We start from the raw sequence: 18,980 nt of genomic DNA, 5'->3' as shown, positions 1-18,980 counted from the left end.
ATACTGCAATGATCCAGCCTTGTGGCTGCTCTACGAAATATTTGGTTATAATGCTGCAGTTTTCCTATGGAATTAAGGCCACTTGAAGCCTGACACAGGAAAGAAGGGCAGGGGACAATGCACTTAAAAGTTTGTGAGCCTTTATTGAGCTACCAGTCATGATTTATACCCAGGGGATTTATAACCTGCTCATGCAGACAGCTGCTTTGTAGTACTGGGCTGTGCTTGCCCACTTGCTTATTTATATATAAATATTGTATAGTTATTATTTGTGATTATATTTCCTTTCCTCTGGAAGCACTGAGTGTCCATTGAAAATGACAAAATCAAAAAGAACAGTTACCTGTTCTCATGAGTGGTGCTTTTCCACCAAACAAGGCACTCAGAGTACAAAAGTTACATTTCAGACAACAATGAAACCTCACAGGTCAATGAAATGATATTGCAAATATGATAAAGTTATGACCTTTTTGTTTTCTAAGACAATAAGTACCTTAAGGTTCTGACATTAAACTCAGACTGGTCTAGGGGAAGCTGAAGAAATGTTACTTATTCATTGAGATATGCTATCATTTATTATTCTGTATAAAAACATTTCTGTACTGTTGTACAGCCTTCACAAGAAACTCTGTGTTCTTAACTTGGTGCACATTGAAGAGTTTGTCAAGAACTCTCAAAGAAACTGAACTTTGTGGAAGATCTCTTTTATTCCTATCCTTGGCTTTCTCTGGCCACTTCCACCAAAGCCAGTACCACATCAGATATGTGAAACTGGTAAAAATTCAGTGCCATGGCAGTAAGAGTCTGGAAAGAGAGAGAGCTGGAGGCGACAGTGTGAGAGCAGGAACCAGGAATGGTCGACTTAGGAAGTCACTGGAAAGCTGGGTCTTCACAAGAGGAGGGGAAATATGGAAAGATGAACTGTTTCTAAACTTCCATCAGTGTGCATTTTTTTCTGTTTTCTCCAAAATCTTCCCCTTTCAGCCATTCTCCTCTTCCTCCTTCCAACCCTTCTGTGAAGTCATCCCAATTTGCACCTACATCCAGACTGACTGTGGACTGAGCATTTCCCTGCACTATCAACCCCCCTTTTCCTACTCCAGTTTATACTCAGAGAAGAGCTCCTTACATCTCATTTTAATACAGAGAAACTTTCCTGAAAGCCATTTCTCCCTCCCAACTCAGTGCTGCCTGACCTGCTGTCTCTTCTTGCTGTGCACCACCACATTTGTTTGCATCTCTGCCTGCTCTGGGGGCTACAAGGAATTGCTGTTTTTCCTTTGATTAGCAGCACCAGTAAGAGGTACCAGCACTATTTCTGCTGTCAGCTCTGTCTCTGTGACAGGCTGTGAACCATCTGGATGTCTTTGCATCTTGCAGCAATAAAAGCACCACAGTCCTAAACCCCCAGTCTCAGATTGTCAACCCCTCACGGAGCAGAACTTGCCTCTCCACAGAGAGCAGGGCTGGCACACAAACACCAAACCCCCTCCCCAAATCCCATCTCCACCTCTCCAGAACACCAGGCAGCAGAGGAGCTGCTATTAAGCAATCTGAGGGTTGGTATGTGCTCAGTGATTGAGTCCTTGCCTAACAAATTATAGCAACTTACATAGACAATATTAGAAGAGCAGACACAGACACTCTTTGGGGTAATGTATCCAAGAAAGGTGACAGACAGAGAAAGAATGCTTAAAAAGAAAGCTGTGACCTCTATTATGCTAAAAAGAAATAGAAATTGTCACTTTCTGCACGTATCTTTCATCTGCAATTCCCCACGGGCTGGGAGTCTCTTCCACCAAGGGAGAAGTGAATTTTTTGCATGCCAGTAAATGAAAAGCCAGAGCAGAACCAGCAGAAAGGTTTGGTGAGGCTGAAGCAAGGCTGTGTGAGGTTATTGAGAAGATATATGTTTAACAATGTCTGGTATGGGGAAGGCTTCACAGTAAATAACAGAAACTGCCACAAATATGCATCAGATTTAAAAGAAAAAAAAAAACAAAAACCAATGAAAAACAAACGAATCAACCAAAAGCACAAAAAAATAAAAATAAAAATAAAAGAGGGTCTTTCTCAATTTTGTTTTTACCAGTAGCCTGATGGTTCTGAGATTACCAAGATCTTGTAAGAGAAATAATTTTGTCAAGACCTGAGTGTGAAATCTGAGGTATGGAGACCCAGATTTGTGGAAGCCAAGAGTTCAGGCAGCCTGTGGGAGCTGGGAAGCTCATGGCTACAGGCCAGTCTGCAGCTGGGACACTTCAGCATCCATCAGTTGGAGAGAGACCAAAAAATGACTCCCAACTCCCCAGTTCAGCATTTGCTGTACTCAGGTATAAACACAGAGGACAATGCTGGACTGTGAAGATCCAGAGTATGGGACATTAATCACAGGTGCTTTCTGTGACCACTGTGGGAGGAAACACTTCATCACTTCATCCAGATGCTGTCAAATGAAGCCTTGAGCAATTCTCTGGTGACTCAGAGGACAGTAACATCAGTACCCTGAGATGAGACAGGGTCTCACTACCAGCTTTTCACCTGTTTCTATTTCATGGGAAAGAAACTGCCCAAGGAGTCCTGCAGTTCTCTGGGCTATTCCTCAGAACACAGTTCCTACTTCTTCCCCACCCACCAATGATTGCTGGAAGATCTACAAACACTGGGAGCAACAGCCCCATTTTGGCTCCTTCCACCTTTTAATTCTTTGAAGTCTCAGTAAAAGCTCCACACTTTGATGAACAACAATCAGCATTTTTTTCTCCTAAAATCTAGTTCTCATGGGATTTTCGTTTCTAGCACAAACCTGACAACTAGACTAGTAATTTTTTAACATTTGCTGAGAATAGTCAAACTTTCAACACTGAAAATGTTCAGCCTTAGGCAGACTCTCACCTTGAGTGAGAGCTTTGCATGTCTTGGTGTGGAGATGCAAAAAGCTGCATTTTTGAGTGTGTGTGGTGCCAGGGGAGCAGCAGGGAGAAATTAAATGAGCGTCACATAATTGACCCTCTGATGGCATCTCTAAGATGTCATTTTCTAACATTTAACTTGCATTCCTCTTTCCCAATCAGCTTTTTATTTTAGCTTACAGCTACACTAGCATCTCATTTTTTCTATTATCTTCCTATTAATGCTTTTCCTTTTTGTTCTATCCTTGCTCCTGCCTACCTTACAATCTTCTCCTAAAAGCAGATCAACCTCTAGTCCAGCTGGATGAAATGCTTAATCACTGCTTGAAACTCCTTCCCCTGCACACTGAACAATTTCCTCGAATCACAATTTTCTCACAGTGCACAAAGATCTCTGTCTATCCTCAGATTTGCCTCTAGTATGTGATACAAAATGAATTACATTATATTTTAATAAACCTCGTACTGATCCCTTGAGGATAAATTGAACGACAAAAGATTATTTTATATTGCTTTCAATGCAGTTTTTTGTCAGTGTGAAGAATGGTGAGCTTGGGCTTTAACATAACATATGCACTCTGAAAATAGTTTCCCTGGTCTGGGGGGATATCCCTTGAGAGCTCTGAGGTTTTGCTCAGTTATTTCCTTGGTTAGACAGAAACAAGAGCAGCACCACTGAAATTTCTAGGAATCGCCTGGATGGCCTGCCAACAAAACATCTTCAGCATGTTTCTCAGAATAGGTGTAAAAAATTTCAAAAAATTAACAGAAAAAAAACGAGAATCTCCATTTATCACCTCATATGGTGTACTCAAAAGTTTGTGAGTCGACAAAGTTAATATCAATTCACAGAAGCTGATATGACAAACAACAGAAAAATCACATTGTGACTGGGCAGATAATGTCACCAGAATGAAATGCCAAGACAGTTTTGGTGATGGATGAAAACTACGAGCTATGAGCTATGTATGAGATGCACTTTCAGCAAAGGCTGGCGGGCGTTGCGATGGGAACAGTGAGGGGAGAGGTTTTATACCTGATAAATGTTTTCCTCCGTTTCAGGCTCACGGATGGGCTCGTGTCCAGCCTCAAACACAATGTACTATGGCAGCAGCGCCAGAGAGGGACAGTCAGAGATGAAACAGAAGGGAAAAAGGCCGTTTGGAATTCCACGTCAAAACAAAGGCAGGCATTAAAGAAACAACTTCAAAGCACAGGCTGGCAGCAGGACAACTGGTTTGTTGGGAAGCACCAGGAAAGGTTGTTTCATATTTTATGAACAGGCCTAAATCTCCTCTTAATGATCATTAGAGCAACTCCCTAATTCTTCCTTGCCAGGGAGACTGCCTGTGGCCCGGTAGTAATTTTCTGAAGGCCACGTGAATTTTGCCTCTTTTACATAATGGCAATTATTTCCACATATATTTCTTGTCTATGAATAAAAGTACTAAATCCAAGGTGGGAGAATGGGCTGGTGTGTGTGGAACAGGCCACATGGCAAAAGGCTGGCACAACACTTTTTCATTTTCAGGTTCTTGCTTTATTGTGAAGAGTACAGAACAAAACTCCTGACATTATAATAGCTGAACAGTAATTTAGGGCATCCTGACTCTTATCATCTTCCTTGCTGCACCTTAGGCACTGCTCAATATTCACTAATGGTTGATTTGGATCCTTTCAGTGTGACTCCCACTGATATGCCTAAGTGGAAGAACACAGACTCCCCAGGAAAAAAAAAGTAAACTATCACATATTTTGTTTCAGCACAAAAACACGAGAATGAAATTACATCTTTTTCTTCACACTCAGCAGGGTATTGGACATGAATATATTGACACATTTCTGATAATCATCTTTGCTCCCAGACATTTTTCTTGGATGGAGCAAGACTTAAATTTCAGATCTATTATTAAATCATAGCTCAAACACCAACAAGGGAGTGTGTTACAACATCAGTGCTACTGTTGTTTTTTTTTTTTTTTTTTCCCAAATATTCACCCTCTGAATTAAATTCTGGCTCCACAGAAAACAAAAACAAAATGTCAGCTTATTACTATGAGGACAAGATGTCACCTTCCCTAATTCTCAGAGTAGCACCCTTTTCAGTTAAGAGTTTGTATTAAAAAAATGATGACAAATCTCATTTTGAAACTTAAAATCTGGATACACAAGCCACATTTAAAGTAGCATTTATGACATATTTCATCTAATATTTCTATACTCCAACAGAAATATTCCATTCTATACAGACATATTGTGCCATTACTTACAGCTTCATCTCTAAATAAGCTACTTTCTGTGGAGGTTTTAAAGGTTTCTCACAAGACCCCTCTCAGTAAACTTCAAAACATCTTGTTCAAGGTTTTGGCTGTGTTTGAAGATAACATGTATCTAGTCATTTCTGAAACTCCAAGGCCATACAGCTTCAGAAATTACCTGGTATACAGGATCTTCTACATCTTCTTCCAAAATTGTCTACAGCAAAGTAAGAGGACAGGCAGTAAAAGCAAAGAACATAAACAGCAGAGATAAAAGAACTGTATTCAGAAATTAAAGGACAGCAAAGGAATAAGCAAAATGGGCAGGTAAGTTTATAGTTTTCTTTCTTTAGGATACAGATAAAGTCACATTATGGTACAAAGCTTTATTCAAGTTCCATCCGAGTTTCACAATCTGCGCCTTGTTTGACTTGATTCAAACACACACATTCAGAAGTATATTGAATCTCCCCTAAAGTATGAGACACTTAAATCCTGGCTTACAACACTTAAAACCTGGCTTACAACACTTAAAGCCTGGCTTACAACACTTAAAGCCTGGCTTACAACACTTAAAGCCTGGCTTACAACACTGACCCTTCATTAAAGTTTTCCTTCTGAATGAGAAGGAACACTAAGCAGGAAATGAGGGGGTCATTTCCAGCTGCTGACCAGGTTCAGCACACCCCAGGGACACTTTCAGCTCAGTTTAATCCTAGGCTGGGCTCAGGATGGCTGCTGGGCTCACGCTGGTCCTTGGGAAGCTAGCACTGCTCAAACCCACTGCTGTCAGAAGTGCTGAGGATGCTCAGAGCTTCTCTGGAGCAATCTGGGGGGAAACTCCAAACCCAAATTTTCGTGGCAGTAGTCTAAGCTTATTGGTGTACCTGGTATACCGCCTGCTCACACTGTTTGTCCTTTTGTGCCTTTTTTTCCATTTCTTCCCTTTGTTTCAGTTCGTAGATGAGCTGAAACAGGTCTCGCAAGTCCAGGATTACAGGTTCAGCCTAAGGAAGCAAAAACAGGGTGGAGAATTTCTGTAGGGGAAAATAAAACACCTCTTATCCCATCCTGCTGATAGAGCACCTTCACAATGAAACTTAATATAGAATTAATTTCTATCTCAGCACCCAGGCCTGGGTTAACTCCTGCTGAACTAACTATGCTTGAAAATTAATGATAATTATAGTTATGAATATAAAAAGCATTATGAATATAAAAGGCACATGGATGAATGTAAAGGCATATTTATTAGTGGTTTCTCACCCACTGAAATTATAGCAGAGTACACACAATGTGGGTTTCCATGAGTATAGGAATATAAGCAAATTTGTCTTCATCCAGTCTAGCTTAGCTAGAAAGGTAAACAATAACTAATTATAACAAAACACATCATAAAAAATTGGGAACAATGAAACACACTCCCTTTTGCCCACGCTGGTTCCATTAATTTGCTATTTAAGATCTACACAGACACTTGTGACCAGTTTAGCACAATCATAAACAACCCAAGACCAGCCTCTTCAACAGCTCCTTACAAATGGCTTTTCAGCTGAGTTCCATGGCAGAAAATGACAGTGATTTGATACTTACTGCCTGGGCTGTTTTTATTGCCACAAATCTATGATTTCCCTCCTTTCCACACACGTATCCAAATGCTCGGTGGTCTGTTATATCCTTTGCAATGTAGGAAATTTCATGAACTGCGTGGTGATGCTGGAGTAGCTAAAAAAAAACACCAAACAACAGTAGAGAATATCCATCAGAATGTTTGATTAAAAAGCAGTATCATTTTTCTTCACCACTTTATCTGGGTCCCAACACATTCTGATATGAAGCCAATTAATATCTGAACTCTTTAAGCCTCTTTTTTCCTCAAAATCTAAATTTGGCTTGCTTTTGTATTTTGACTAAAAGCTTCCAGTGATGATTTTTCTAGGTATCTTTAAGTGAAATATAATTAAATTAAAAATGTATTACCTAGCTACTACCTACACAGTGTGCCAGGCACAGAATCAGTATTTCTTGGTACATAAATAAGCAGGGGCTGCAGAAAGCTGTAGCTTCACACAGGGTGACTCCCAGGCCAGGCTGATCTACAGAGCTCCAGCTGAGATCTCCAATACCTCAAGGAATCAGTATCAGACCTGCCTTATCTCTACAAAAATCAGCAACAGCCAGTGCAAGAGACTTCACTTCAAGCAGTGACACAGCCCCAAATGCTTATTTTCCTCAGAAAATGAATGTAAATGTAATTATTTAACTGGAAATCAATGCTGAATGCAAAAGTCCACATTTTACTTAAAATCCCACTTTGGTGAATTGTAATAATAAAAAGACTTAATTTTAACTGTGTGAGCAAAACTCTGTTCAGAGTCAGGACATGAATCTGAGGCTCTCAGAAGCATCTCTTGTAGTGACAGAATCTTTCACACTTTGCACTAAACAGCATTTTATTATCAAAGTAATAGAGAAGTATTCCCACTTAAAATAATGTCCTTGTAAAGCTTATCTAAAACAATCTATTAGTTTCAATTTCTACCTTCTGATAGATTGACCTACTCTTGTATCATCCAGGGATAATGCTATTTCTGAGAGCAGGCAAAGCCTCACAGAGAATTCTTTGGAGGTCCAGATTCCTGCTGGCTTTGAGAAAAAGCACATCTTGAAAACCAGCATGGTATCCAGGCAATCTCTAAACAAGCAGTTATTTTTGGAGTTTAAAAAAGAGAAGTTAAAGTTTGAAAATTCAGAAGGAGGGAGGATGTTCGTGTGTGGCAGGGAAAAGGCTGAGGGAGCTCAGAGCGAGTGATGGGACTGCTGCAGGGCAGGGAAGGAGAGGCAGCCTGCAAGAGATGGATGGCTCCATATAAAACAAAAGACTGGACATGTTTCATTTTCATTTCACAGTAAATGGCTCTTAATGTCCCCATATCAAGATTGCTTGCTCGTGGCAGAGTTAAGTGTTGCCAGTGACTGCAGGCAGAACGTGGCTCAGCTGAAGGTGCACTTCAGACTCTCCTGACGTGTTGAGCGTTTAAAATTAATGATGGGATCTTACTTAGATAATACAGGGATATTGATTTATTAGGTTTTTTTGAAAACCAAGTTACATGCTATCTGTTAGGATGAAATGAAATGTTCCCATCTCTCTATTCTGCATATGACAGGGAACGTTATCTCTGGCTCCTATTAAATCAAAGTTCTCTGACATTGCTTTATTGATTGCCAGGCAGCGTTTTGCACTGAAATTAAACTGTGATCAGATGCCTTCCTCATGGAATTAAATTTGAAGATTGTTCTACCATGGAAGAGTATCACCCACAAGGTAAGAGAGCAGATGGAGACGCTCCAATTTATTTGGGAATCCACATTCACTGTTCAAAAATGGTCGCATTTCCAACGGTTATGATATTTTACACACTGTATCAACAGGAACAGAAATTAAGTAAAGATGACTGCAATTATTCTTTTCTGTATTTTACTGGATGGAGTGTTTAGGGAGAGCTTTTCACTTGTTTGAGGGACACTGAGTTACAACACACATGTGAAACGCAATGGTGCATGCACACATCTGTACTCAAACGTAGATATAAACACACCTGTGTTTTCACAGCCCTCAGTTCACCTCATGTGTCCTTTCTACGTATTCCAGTGATCCATTCTAAGCATTATTTACTGAGTGTCTGACTTTTTGCTTCTGCACAGCAGAAATGAGGCTCCTGTTGCAGTCAGGAGAGATTCACCACCGTAAAATGCAAGATCAGAATCCTGTTACTAGTGGCCACAAGCACATAAAATAATTATTTCTCAACTCAGGGATGTTTCTGACACCCCTGTATGCCAATACTGATGGACTCCATCACACACTATTTGAAGTTTTTACTCTGTGCTGAGAGCTGCTACAAACCATTTACCCATCCTTAAGTGAGGTACCAAATTGTTTTGGAGCACTGCAGCACGACAGAACAAATTATAGAGGAGACTTAATTTGTATTATGGTTCAACACAGTCAATTACATATTGCAAAGATTAGAAAGTAATTTAACATTTAAGTTTCAGTTGTTAACAAAATCCACAGCCTCCAAAGTATTTTAGGTCTCCTGTGACTTCAGTCACTGTTGCAAATGTTGGAGATTTTAAATGGAAGCACAGATAACGTCTCAAACTGGGTAACAAGACATTCTTGTGATGCATGAGTTCTCTTTCTCAGGCTAAACATAATGGCATTGTTATATTTTATTCATATACTAAGAAGTTTTTGCCTGGTGTTAAACTCAAAAGTCCAAAATACCCATCTGCACCAAGCCTGCTGCCTTTCCTCTTCCCCTTAAGTTTACTCTGGTCTCTCCCACCAGCCATTGTTTCCTCTCCTTTTCTCCATTCCATCCCCTGCTTCTCCTCTTCCCCCAGGTCGCTCCCTGTACATCACACTGAATTGATTTAGCTGCCTCTGAGATCTGTAGCATTTCTAATTTCCCTCAGGCTGCTTGGCACCTATCATAAATTTTTTCACCCCTTATCCTCATCTTGCCCCTTTATTTCCATGCTGTAGCCTCCAGTGCCACTAAATCAATTAAGTCAATCAATTAAGTACTTGGAGGGTCCAGCAATCATGTCAAAAATGTGAGTTAGATGGCATGAGAAAGTCACTGCTTTACTATCGCTATTTCTCTTTTAATGAGGTTGTCTATTTAGTGGAGCCTGGGGCACAGTGTTAAGAGCCACAACAACAACAAAAAAATATCCTGCAAGCTGCAAATCCTCCTGGAAAAGCTGCCCCACCACAAGCAGGAGGCTTGTTCCACACACTATTACATCCAGCAGGACAAGTCTCACAGGGATTGGGGATGCACAGCCTCTCACCTGGAGCATGCTGAGCCTGGTTTCAGAGAGCTGGGATCAACTGGGAGCTCCACTGTGGATGCTGGGATGTGGGATGCACATGGACCAAGCCTATTCCTGTCTATTCACACTGGAATAAGCAATAAAACATTTTGCCTGTATAAACTCCCTGAACACCTCAGTTACCCACCAAACTGCAGAGTCCTTAATGGATTCATAACAAAATAACTTCATGGACCATAGTTTCAGCCATGCTGCAAGTCCCCTCTACTCCAACTGGGACTGCTCAGCAGCACCTAAGGAAACCAGGCTCTATCTTTTTAGGAAGACCATGGGGAAAAAAAATCACAGAAATTGAAGCTAACAGGGAAAATAAATGGTAAAGCCTTACAGCAAGAAGCTCAGCAAGCCCCAAGTGTGGCAGGACTTGACCATTATTTACTACAACACATCCAGGGAAAACAGTGAGTTTTAAAAGATGTGAGTGGTTCTGAGGTGGATTTTATCTCCCTGCTGCAAGAAAACACTGGGTGGCACAGATGGTTCTCCTTCACTGCACCCAGGAGGCTGCTGTGCTCCTTAACAGGGCTCAACATGCAGCACCTGGTCCAATGCTCCTCATGACCATTTCCTTACAATTCCTGTTTGTTTCAGCTGATATTTGCAGGCATCATGGGGACAACAACACATCACAAGCACTTCCTTAATTGCTGTGTTTGTGCTGCAGTGCTTCTCTGCTGTTCCCTTAAAATGCACTTAGCAGAGGTGGAGTGGAGCTGCTCATCCCCACCATATGCATCCCACAGTCCTGTAGGTGCCCATGGCATCAGGGTTGGAATTAGGTGATCTTTAAGGCCCCTTCCAACCCAAACCATTCTACGCACGAATTCTCTACTGCAGATTCAAATCTAGTTTTGTAACTTCTGGAAGTTTTAAGAGGTGAACAGCAGTCTCTGTATGTAGACAGCTGAAAAAACACCACCCAAACCCCCAAAACCTCTTCCTAACATAGATTTTTTCCCATTAAGGTGCATGGATACCTCTCCAGCAGTTGTGAACCCTTCCACCTCCTCTCCCTCTAGAGAAAAGTGCATTTCAGTGGGACTGTGTACACACAATTTGGAGGAAAAGTCAACAGTCTCAAATGTCAGGGTGAAATGAAAAACACATCAATAAATTGCATTTGCATCACAAACTTTCTCGTGTTGTTTTCTGGAACTTGGTATTTGGATGGCAGATGGGGTGGCAAGACATCAGCCTCATGAGATAAGGCAGGGAATGAGCAGATGGGGAAATGAAACAACCACTGCAAAAATTCTCAGTTTCATGTAAAATAGCAGAGAGAAGACAGCTCAGTGTTATTTCAGAGCTACAGCTGCCAACAACTTCAAACTCCCTGCAAATTACTACTGGACAGAGCACAGGGTGATGGAGAAACATCTTATTTCCATCTGACACCCCTTCCCTACTGTCATGACCACTTCAGTCACCTGTGGAGAAGGAACAGAACAAACAATATATGACAGATCACTGTAATCTTAAATGTGATAGTGTTTAGTGCGAGGAAACACTTGATAGCCCCAAAAAAATCTGTTATACAAACATTTACTGCAACATGTGGAAAATTTTATCAGGTTTGATCTAGGAAAGGAAGAGAGCTGTAGAGTTTAGGCTTAGCAAATTATCACGATACTGAATTCCTACAAGAAGAGCAAGGGGTCTTGAAACAAAACATCATTGCAATTCAGCTTTCAAAAAGAAATGTCACATGTGAAAGCCTGAAAAGCAAAACCCACTGGAAACCTTTGGCAGTTATGGAGATTTCAGTACTGGGAGGCATTTCCCAGCACTGGCCAAGACAACCAGTCCTGGTCACAAAAGAGCATAAACTGAAAAAAACCCACAGAGTGGGGGCTGAACCCTTTCCCCTGAAGGAGAGTCCAGTCCTGAATCCACTCATGGAATGTAGGCTTAACAATAGATTATGGACTTTCCTTCTGCAAAAATACCCCACTCCAAGAACAGAAGCAGAAAAGGAAAATGTAACCTCCAGAGTGTTACCCAAGCCTGAAGGGCCCTCTCAGATGGCAGCCTGTAAGGATGGTTACACAATGAGAAGAAAATAAATCTGTCTAATCCCCGTGCTTCCTCCACACACACTGATTTTGCAGACAATAACCTGAGGAAAGACTTTTCCAAGTGCCAGCTACTAAAAGGCGTCTCAGTGCCCAAGCTCTGCAATAAAAACACTTGGCACAAAAAGCTCACTTTGAGATTATATGCAGATCAAAGCTTGGTCTGTGTAGCACAAAGGGGCACATGAAATATGGTGCTGATAAAGAGAAGAATCAAAACAGATTTAGCCCCAGCTCTTGCAGACTCAGTCCCTCCAGGGGGGCAGCCGTCTGGCTGTGACACAGCACAGCACCCAGAGAAGTGTGAATTTAATTTCCTTTTAATAACAATAACAAACTCGTAAGAGCCATTCTCTTCCTGCAGTCGAGGAGACTGAAGCAAAAAACCCCAGATTATGTGACTTCCTGAGTTTAGCAGCTGAGTCAGGAGGGAGAGAGTCAGTGAGCAAGATCCTTTGTGAGGGTAAGAACCCACTCAAGTCCAGGGCTACACTAAGCTCTACCTGTACACTCCATCCTAAATAAAGGCAAGTACTACCCAGGAGCACCCCAGGTAAGAGCCTGTTTGGTTGGACTCAGGAAAAGAGCTTAAAAGGGTACTTGGGCCACAGCTAAAATCCAAATTAATCCTCACCATTCCCTTTGCTTGATGAAAAAAGCATCCTGCTGCTGCCTTTATCTCATCTGGGGAGCCAGAGTGGGAAATTCCAAAGAGAGCAAAGGCAAGTGTCCTTGTGGGTGCCTCTGTGACAGACACACCCAGTGATGCTCTCAGCTGGTGTGGCCCTGTCCCCAACCCCAGAGTCAATTAAGGCAGCAGGACATGGCTCTGCCAGCACAGCAGCCTAATTGTGATGAATGGATCTCTAATATTGAGCTGGCTGGATGCTCCAAGAACCTAATTTGTGAAAGAGAACAGCGCTAAGGTAATAAACTTCTGTCCAGCTCCCATAATTTGTAATAATGTTTGACAAAGACCAGATATGAATTTAGTTATTGGTCATTGTCTTCAGAAGCAAATGCTAAGTTGCTCATGCAGAAGATCCATTTATTAGATATATGAACTTGGAAAGGGGCAAAACAAAACTGGTACATATGGGCAAACTCCCATCTTCACTTCAAAGGCTTTTCAATTTTTTATTGTATCAGGAGTGAAAGTAGCTAGTTAAACCCAAAACCCTTGTCCAATTACTATGAAGCACAAGTTATCTTTTAAACATGCACTTGCAAATTTTGTTCCAGGACAAAGAAAATCCTAAAGGGCAAGGAAACATTTTCAGAGAGCTTTGGAAAGACAGATGTGACACACTGAAGCTGAGATGCTGGGCCTCCCATGAGCCTTGTGCTATTTCCTTATTGTTCTGCATCTGACACAGCCATTGCTCTATCAGGATGGTTAAAGCAAAGGATCTGCACAGCAAAACCAAGGAGCAGCAGACCTCACCTTTGATACTGAAGTCAATGGCCCCATCAGCTCAGCAATGCAACATGCCCCAAATTCCATCAGCAAGGAGCCCCTACAGGCTGCAGGGCACTGTTTTATGCTGCCATCTCACTGCTTCAGTGTGCTGTACAAGGAACAGCCCTCACCTGTAAGTCACTGTTACAGTCTCTGGGATGGCAGCTGCTCAGTGGTCACTGTGGGATTCCCAGGGCTGTAACACATCTGAGTGTATTCCCCCTGAGCTCCCAGCTCACCACCCTCTGCAAAATGGTCAGTGGATCAAAACAGCCATAAATATGCCAGTATTGCCCTCTGCTCTCAAGCCAAAGCTTCCATACAGCTCAAGTGCAGCACCTTTGACCACACCTTGTATTTTTTCCTGATAGACTCTGTAAGACTCATTGATTAAATCTTGAATTTGAGGGAGCACACTATTCTGTAATGAGACAGTTTGCTGCAGCATCACTGAACCTCTCCATATTTTTACTGTGTTCATCTTTAGAGCTTGTGAATGTCCTTTGAGCAGCCCTTACTTTTTACAAGCTTCTTTTGCTCCTTTACACCAATATTCCTCACCCTCCTGAAATGCTTTTGATTTACATGAACAGCACAAGCAATTCTTTCATACAACTCCTGGGAGATTTGGAAGTAATTTTTTTTGGCTTTAGCTGTCTCAGATCTTAACTGCTTCAGATTCAGCAAGCATTACCAGCCACCCTCTTCTTGTAGCCTGTGATTTGAAAAACTCCTCAGTGAGAGGCAGCCACTGATTCTCTTGATTTCTCATGCAACCCCTATAAAGCAGAGCTTGAAAAGATCACAAAAACCATACTCAAATTTAAGTTGCACTGGATAGTCATCAAACAGAAACTTCCTTGCACCGTAAATCTACTTGCACAATGTAAGAAACTTTACTGGAAAAGGGGAAAAGGACAAGAGGGATTTATTTTGTATTTCTCTATCTATCTCCCAGATACTCTCCCTAATTTACTAACACTTTAAAGGGGGTTGAGAGAAAGCCCAGGTACAGGGAAGAACAAGAGCAGAAAAAAGATTCTATGAATTCACAAGCTGTGTACAACCAGTATGTTGTGTTCATGAGCCAGCTGAAAATGAGACAAACCAGTTGAGAATTTCACATGACACAATCTTGGTATTGTTCAAATACAGAAGTGATTTCATAAGCAGAAATTAACCAAGGTACAGAAGCAAGAAGCCCTATGGTTCACAATGATAGACTGCTTCCAGTGGCTGGTGATGGACTTGGAGCACCTGCATGTCACCAAAGATGACCCTGTAGTGATGAGTTTAAAATTCAGAAACAGCATCATGAACAACCAACCAGTCCTGGCCATAAAGACCAAACCATTTTGCTTTCAGTTTTCCTACAGAAAAAAAGAGAGGAAACCTTTTCCTCTGAGTTACAATTGCACGTATAAGCAAGCTTCAGACAATCCCATAAATGGGATCATTCATCAATAAATCCTTCATTTGTTCAGGTCCCACAGCAGACACTTCACCTCGGATATAAACCATCCGTAGCAACATGACAAGTGTGTGTGCAGTACTTGAGCCCTAAGATAAGAATAAAATAAAATGTAAAAGGCAAACCTCAAAGAGACTCTAAACCACAATAAAGAACTTGCAGGTAATTTTTTGCTCTATTTTCTTTTTCTTTTCCCCTTGCATTATCCCAAGGTAGGAATTCCTGAAGCTGCCCTTGGCAGGGGCTTGGCACATCACGTTCCAAGAGTTCTGTATTTCAACTCAGGCAGTGGAGACTGTCTTTAAGGTCTGCCCTGGCCCCTTTCAACAGCAATCCCTGCAGCTCCCATTTGCACAGTGTAATGCCCAGAGTTGTTTCTTCCCTGCTCATTTTCATGTAAAGCAGGATGAATGTTTGGTTTTAGTCTTCTGCTGCTAATTGAAATCTCCAAAAGCAAACTTTGATTAACTCTCCACACGCAGACCTGGCCACATAGCTGAGAGCACAGATCAACTCTGTTGGCTTTTCTCTCTCCCTGCCTTGCTTTTCTGTCCTAGCCAGGGGTGTCACACACAGGATCTGCCTTTCAGAAAAGCTCCCTGGCAGTGCTGCCCTCACCTTCTACTGAAATGCAGGCAGCAAAGCCTTTCACAGCTGCCTTGTTTCCTTCTTATTCCTTTAACTCTCCCCCCTCTGCAGCTCCTGCACACACCTGGTCTTCTCCCCATCAAACCTGAACTTACTCATTTCTGCTTTCCCAGCACTGCTCAGCACTGAGCCTTATGCATGCACAGGTTAGGCTCATACATGCCTTACACTTTCAAACCCTTCCAAATTCCTGTATCACTCACAGGAAAGCATTTGGCTAATTAAAGATCGCAGAAGGCTGCACATAAAACCTTTTACAAACCAACTCAGCCTTTTTGAAAGCAAGGACATATCAAAAAATTGGATTGAAATATGTATTTTGACTATCTAAAAAGAAAAGAAAAAGTACTTTGAGCTATGCAGAGCCAGGGCTGGGAGCCATATGCAATATTTTTAGATACCCAGATTTCTTATTTGCTTTAAATGTCAGGGCACTCTAATTAGTGTTCTGCCTCACCTATTCACAGTGCTGCCTTTAAAGCCAGCAGGAATGCTGCTGCCTGTTTCACTGGGAGTACCAGGATGTGGAATGAGGATGGGAACCACACAGGATTAGGAAGTATTGACAGCAGAGAGAGGTAGGATGCTACAATTTAGGGACACAAGAGGCACTGCTGTAATTCCACAATTGCCACCACGTGCTGGGAGAACCTCGGGAGATGCAGTTCCAGCCCCTGACACATGGGCTGCCACATGCAGAGCACACAGAGCACCCACCAGAAAGGTCAGCAGTACAGGGATCTCATTTGGGAAGACAACTTTTACAAGCAGCTGTTTTTGTACAAAGCAAAGATCTACTGGTATGTGAAATTTATGGTTTATTCAACTGAAAGAGAGGGATGAAAGCAGGTATCTGTCTTTGGCATCCAGGGGCAGTGGTCTTCCCCCTTCTGCTTCCACAGGGAAGTTATTACATAAACTAAGAGGGATAAAAAAGGTGTTCCTGCATCCCCATGGACTATCAGAGTGAACAATGCTCTTGCTGACTTCCCTGTGTTCCTGAAGGCAGAACATCTCCCAATGACTTTACTTCCAATAAGTATCTGTTACTATCACCCTGCAAACTCTATACACATTTAAAAGCAATCCTCTCCTGTAGTTTCCCCCTCTAATTATCCTTGACAGTGAAGGACACCTGCCCCCTTTCATCTGCTCCCACGAGGCAGCACAGGAATTCAGGAGCAGTGACAGTGCTATTGCTCCTACCAGGGCAAACACAGAATTGCAGAGCGGCCCACCAGATAAAAATGCTCTGAATAGGAAGGAAAATCACCAGCACTCCTGGGGTGTAATGCTTCCCAGCTATCTCCAGGAAAAAAAGAGTGGATTTCAAAGGGGGATGTAACTTTCTGTTCTGGCACCTGCTGAATGTCCCCCACTGCTCTCCAGGGAGGTTTCAGAGCATCTCAGCTGCCTGTGCTATTATTATGTCAGCACTTCTCTTGCTAAATCCTTTCCCAAGCAGTCTGAAATCCAGCCATTGTAATTCCAGGTGTGCTGAAAATGGGCCTGAAATTTTCTTCTACTGTGTGATGCATTAACCTGGCTTAAAACCACCAGGACTTGCATGCAACTCTGTATTTTGGGTGCTCTTCTTATAAGACAAAATTGCAGCTGGAGAAAAAGCAATGTGGCTCTGCTGGAGATTCATTTGTCTGGATCACAAAAAGAGTAGTGAATACAGGCAAAAAAAATCCCAATATAACTGTACACTTGGAGTTTTCTGCCATGGGGGAGAAATGCTGTGCAGCTCCACTATATAACAGGATCCAGAACAAAAATATACTGACTTTCAACTTCTTAGCAAAATCTATCCCAAATTTTGGTTAAGCATACCAAACATTGAAATTAATAAACACCAGTAGTGTTGGCATAGTAATTTTTACTACAGCAGCTCTATAGACAGAGTAGCCACCCCCACATGCAATGGAAGCCAAATGGTAACTGGGAATGCATAAATATTCCTAATATTTACTGTTTGGAAGTGTTATTTATCACTGTTATAACTATATAACAGTGAGATTCTCCATACCATAATGCAGAATGCATGTAAGCAGCATTTCCCTTTCTTAACTCAGTCCTGGGGTGCTTGGATTAAACATCAGGAGGCCAAATGAGACTATCACTAAACTCATAAAATCTCATTTTCTGCCTTTTTGAAAGCAATCAACTTTTTACCCTTTTCACACTGAAAAAAATAAAGCCACAACAAAATTGCACAAATTATTTCAGCTTGGATAATGTGTCTGGAATAGCTTTATTTTATCTTCATGCCCATTAGGGTCAGAATTCTCACAAGGCAGTTTCTGCATATCTTGACAACAAGCAGACTGGATTCAGCTCTAGATCAGAGCTTTCCCCTTTTCCAGGTGAAAGGAAGAGACATTTCAGCCCTCAGATCAAGCCTCCAGATCCCCAAGACCTCACAATATGCACAATCACACCCACATTTTGCCTTTTGGGTTCTTTTTTTTCCACAGTAACAAAACTGCCATGATCCTTAGGTTTTTAAAACCCTCATACAGCAAACTGAGCATCCAAAGAACAGAACTCCACGAGCTTGTGGCCATTAAAAATCTCTGTGGAGCACTGTGAACCATCCAAAGTGCCCAGGGGCCAGTTTGGAAGGCCAATAATGAATGAATTACAATAGTAAATAAGGGATGTAATTAAGGAAGTAGGTTCTTCTGACATTTACATTTTGCTTGCTGCCACATGTCCATGAAATGTGTTATTGTTTCCCTTCTGAAGAACCAGGGTCTATAAATACCTTTTAAGAATCATACACAGATTTTTAAGTCCTCTCCTCTGCCATATTCTAATTAGACACATTTATTGCATGCCGAACAGTAAATGCCATGTTTTACTGGTCATATTTACAAGCAGAAAGATGGAAAGTGTCAAGGAGCAGGGCATGAGACCCAGTCAGCTCAGAGGGATCCTTTGCAGGCAGAAGCTATGAACAATGCACAAAGAAAGGCCCCAAATGTCACCATTTTCAACTCTACATGCAAAATTTGAGTTTGTTGTTTTACAGCTATTGCTCTTTATTGTTAGTATGTTATATTTTTTTATACTGCAGCCCTTACAAGTCCTCAGCATGGTCCAAGACCAAACATTTCTTTCAAAAGAAGTTCCTATAAATAGATAATACTGATTAAAAAAATAAAGAAAGAATTAAAAGGTAACTCCAGCAAGTTTAAATTGTATATATTTATACAATTTAAATAATATATATCTATATTTAAATTG

The 18,980-nt window shown here is 41.5% G+C and overlaps 1 protein-coding gene across 10 annotated transcripts in view; it reads right to left on the bottom strand.

The window, feature by feature from the left end:
- The window catches only part of DAB1 (DAB adaptor protein 1), a 415,964-nt gene that overhangs the window by 29,432 nt on the left and 367,552 nt on the right, over nucleotides 1-18,980 (bottom strand). For all 10 annotated transcript variants that reach the window (XM_059853705.1, XM_059853707.1, XM_059853708.1 and 7 more), the window contains 2 exons: nucleotides 6,764-6,895; nucleotides 6,058-6,177 (listed from right to left, as the gene is read on the bottom strand). In XM_059853705.1, coding sequence (XP_059709688.1) covers nucleotides 6,058-6,177; nucleotides 6,764-6,895 — 252 coding nt within the window. The remainder of the gene's footprint in view (nucleotides 1-6,057; nucleotides 6,178-6,763; nucleotides 6,896-18,980) is intronic.

Source organism: Haemorhous mexicanus, chromosome 9 (assembly GCF_027477595.1).
Source record: "Haemorhous mexicanus isolate bHaeMex1 chromosome 9, bHaeMex1.pri, whole genome shotgun sequence".
Taxonomy (NCBI): Eukaryota; Metazoa; Chordata; class Aves; order Passeriformes; family Fringillidae; genus Haemorhous; species Haemorhous mexicanus.
The sequence above is the reverse complement of the archived record's forward strand: the minus strand, read 5'-3'. Positions and strand labels throughout refer to the sequence as shown.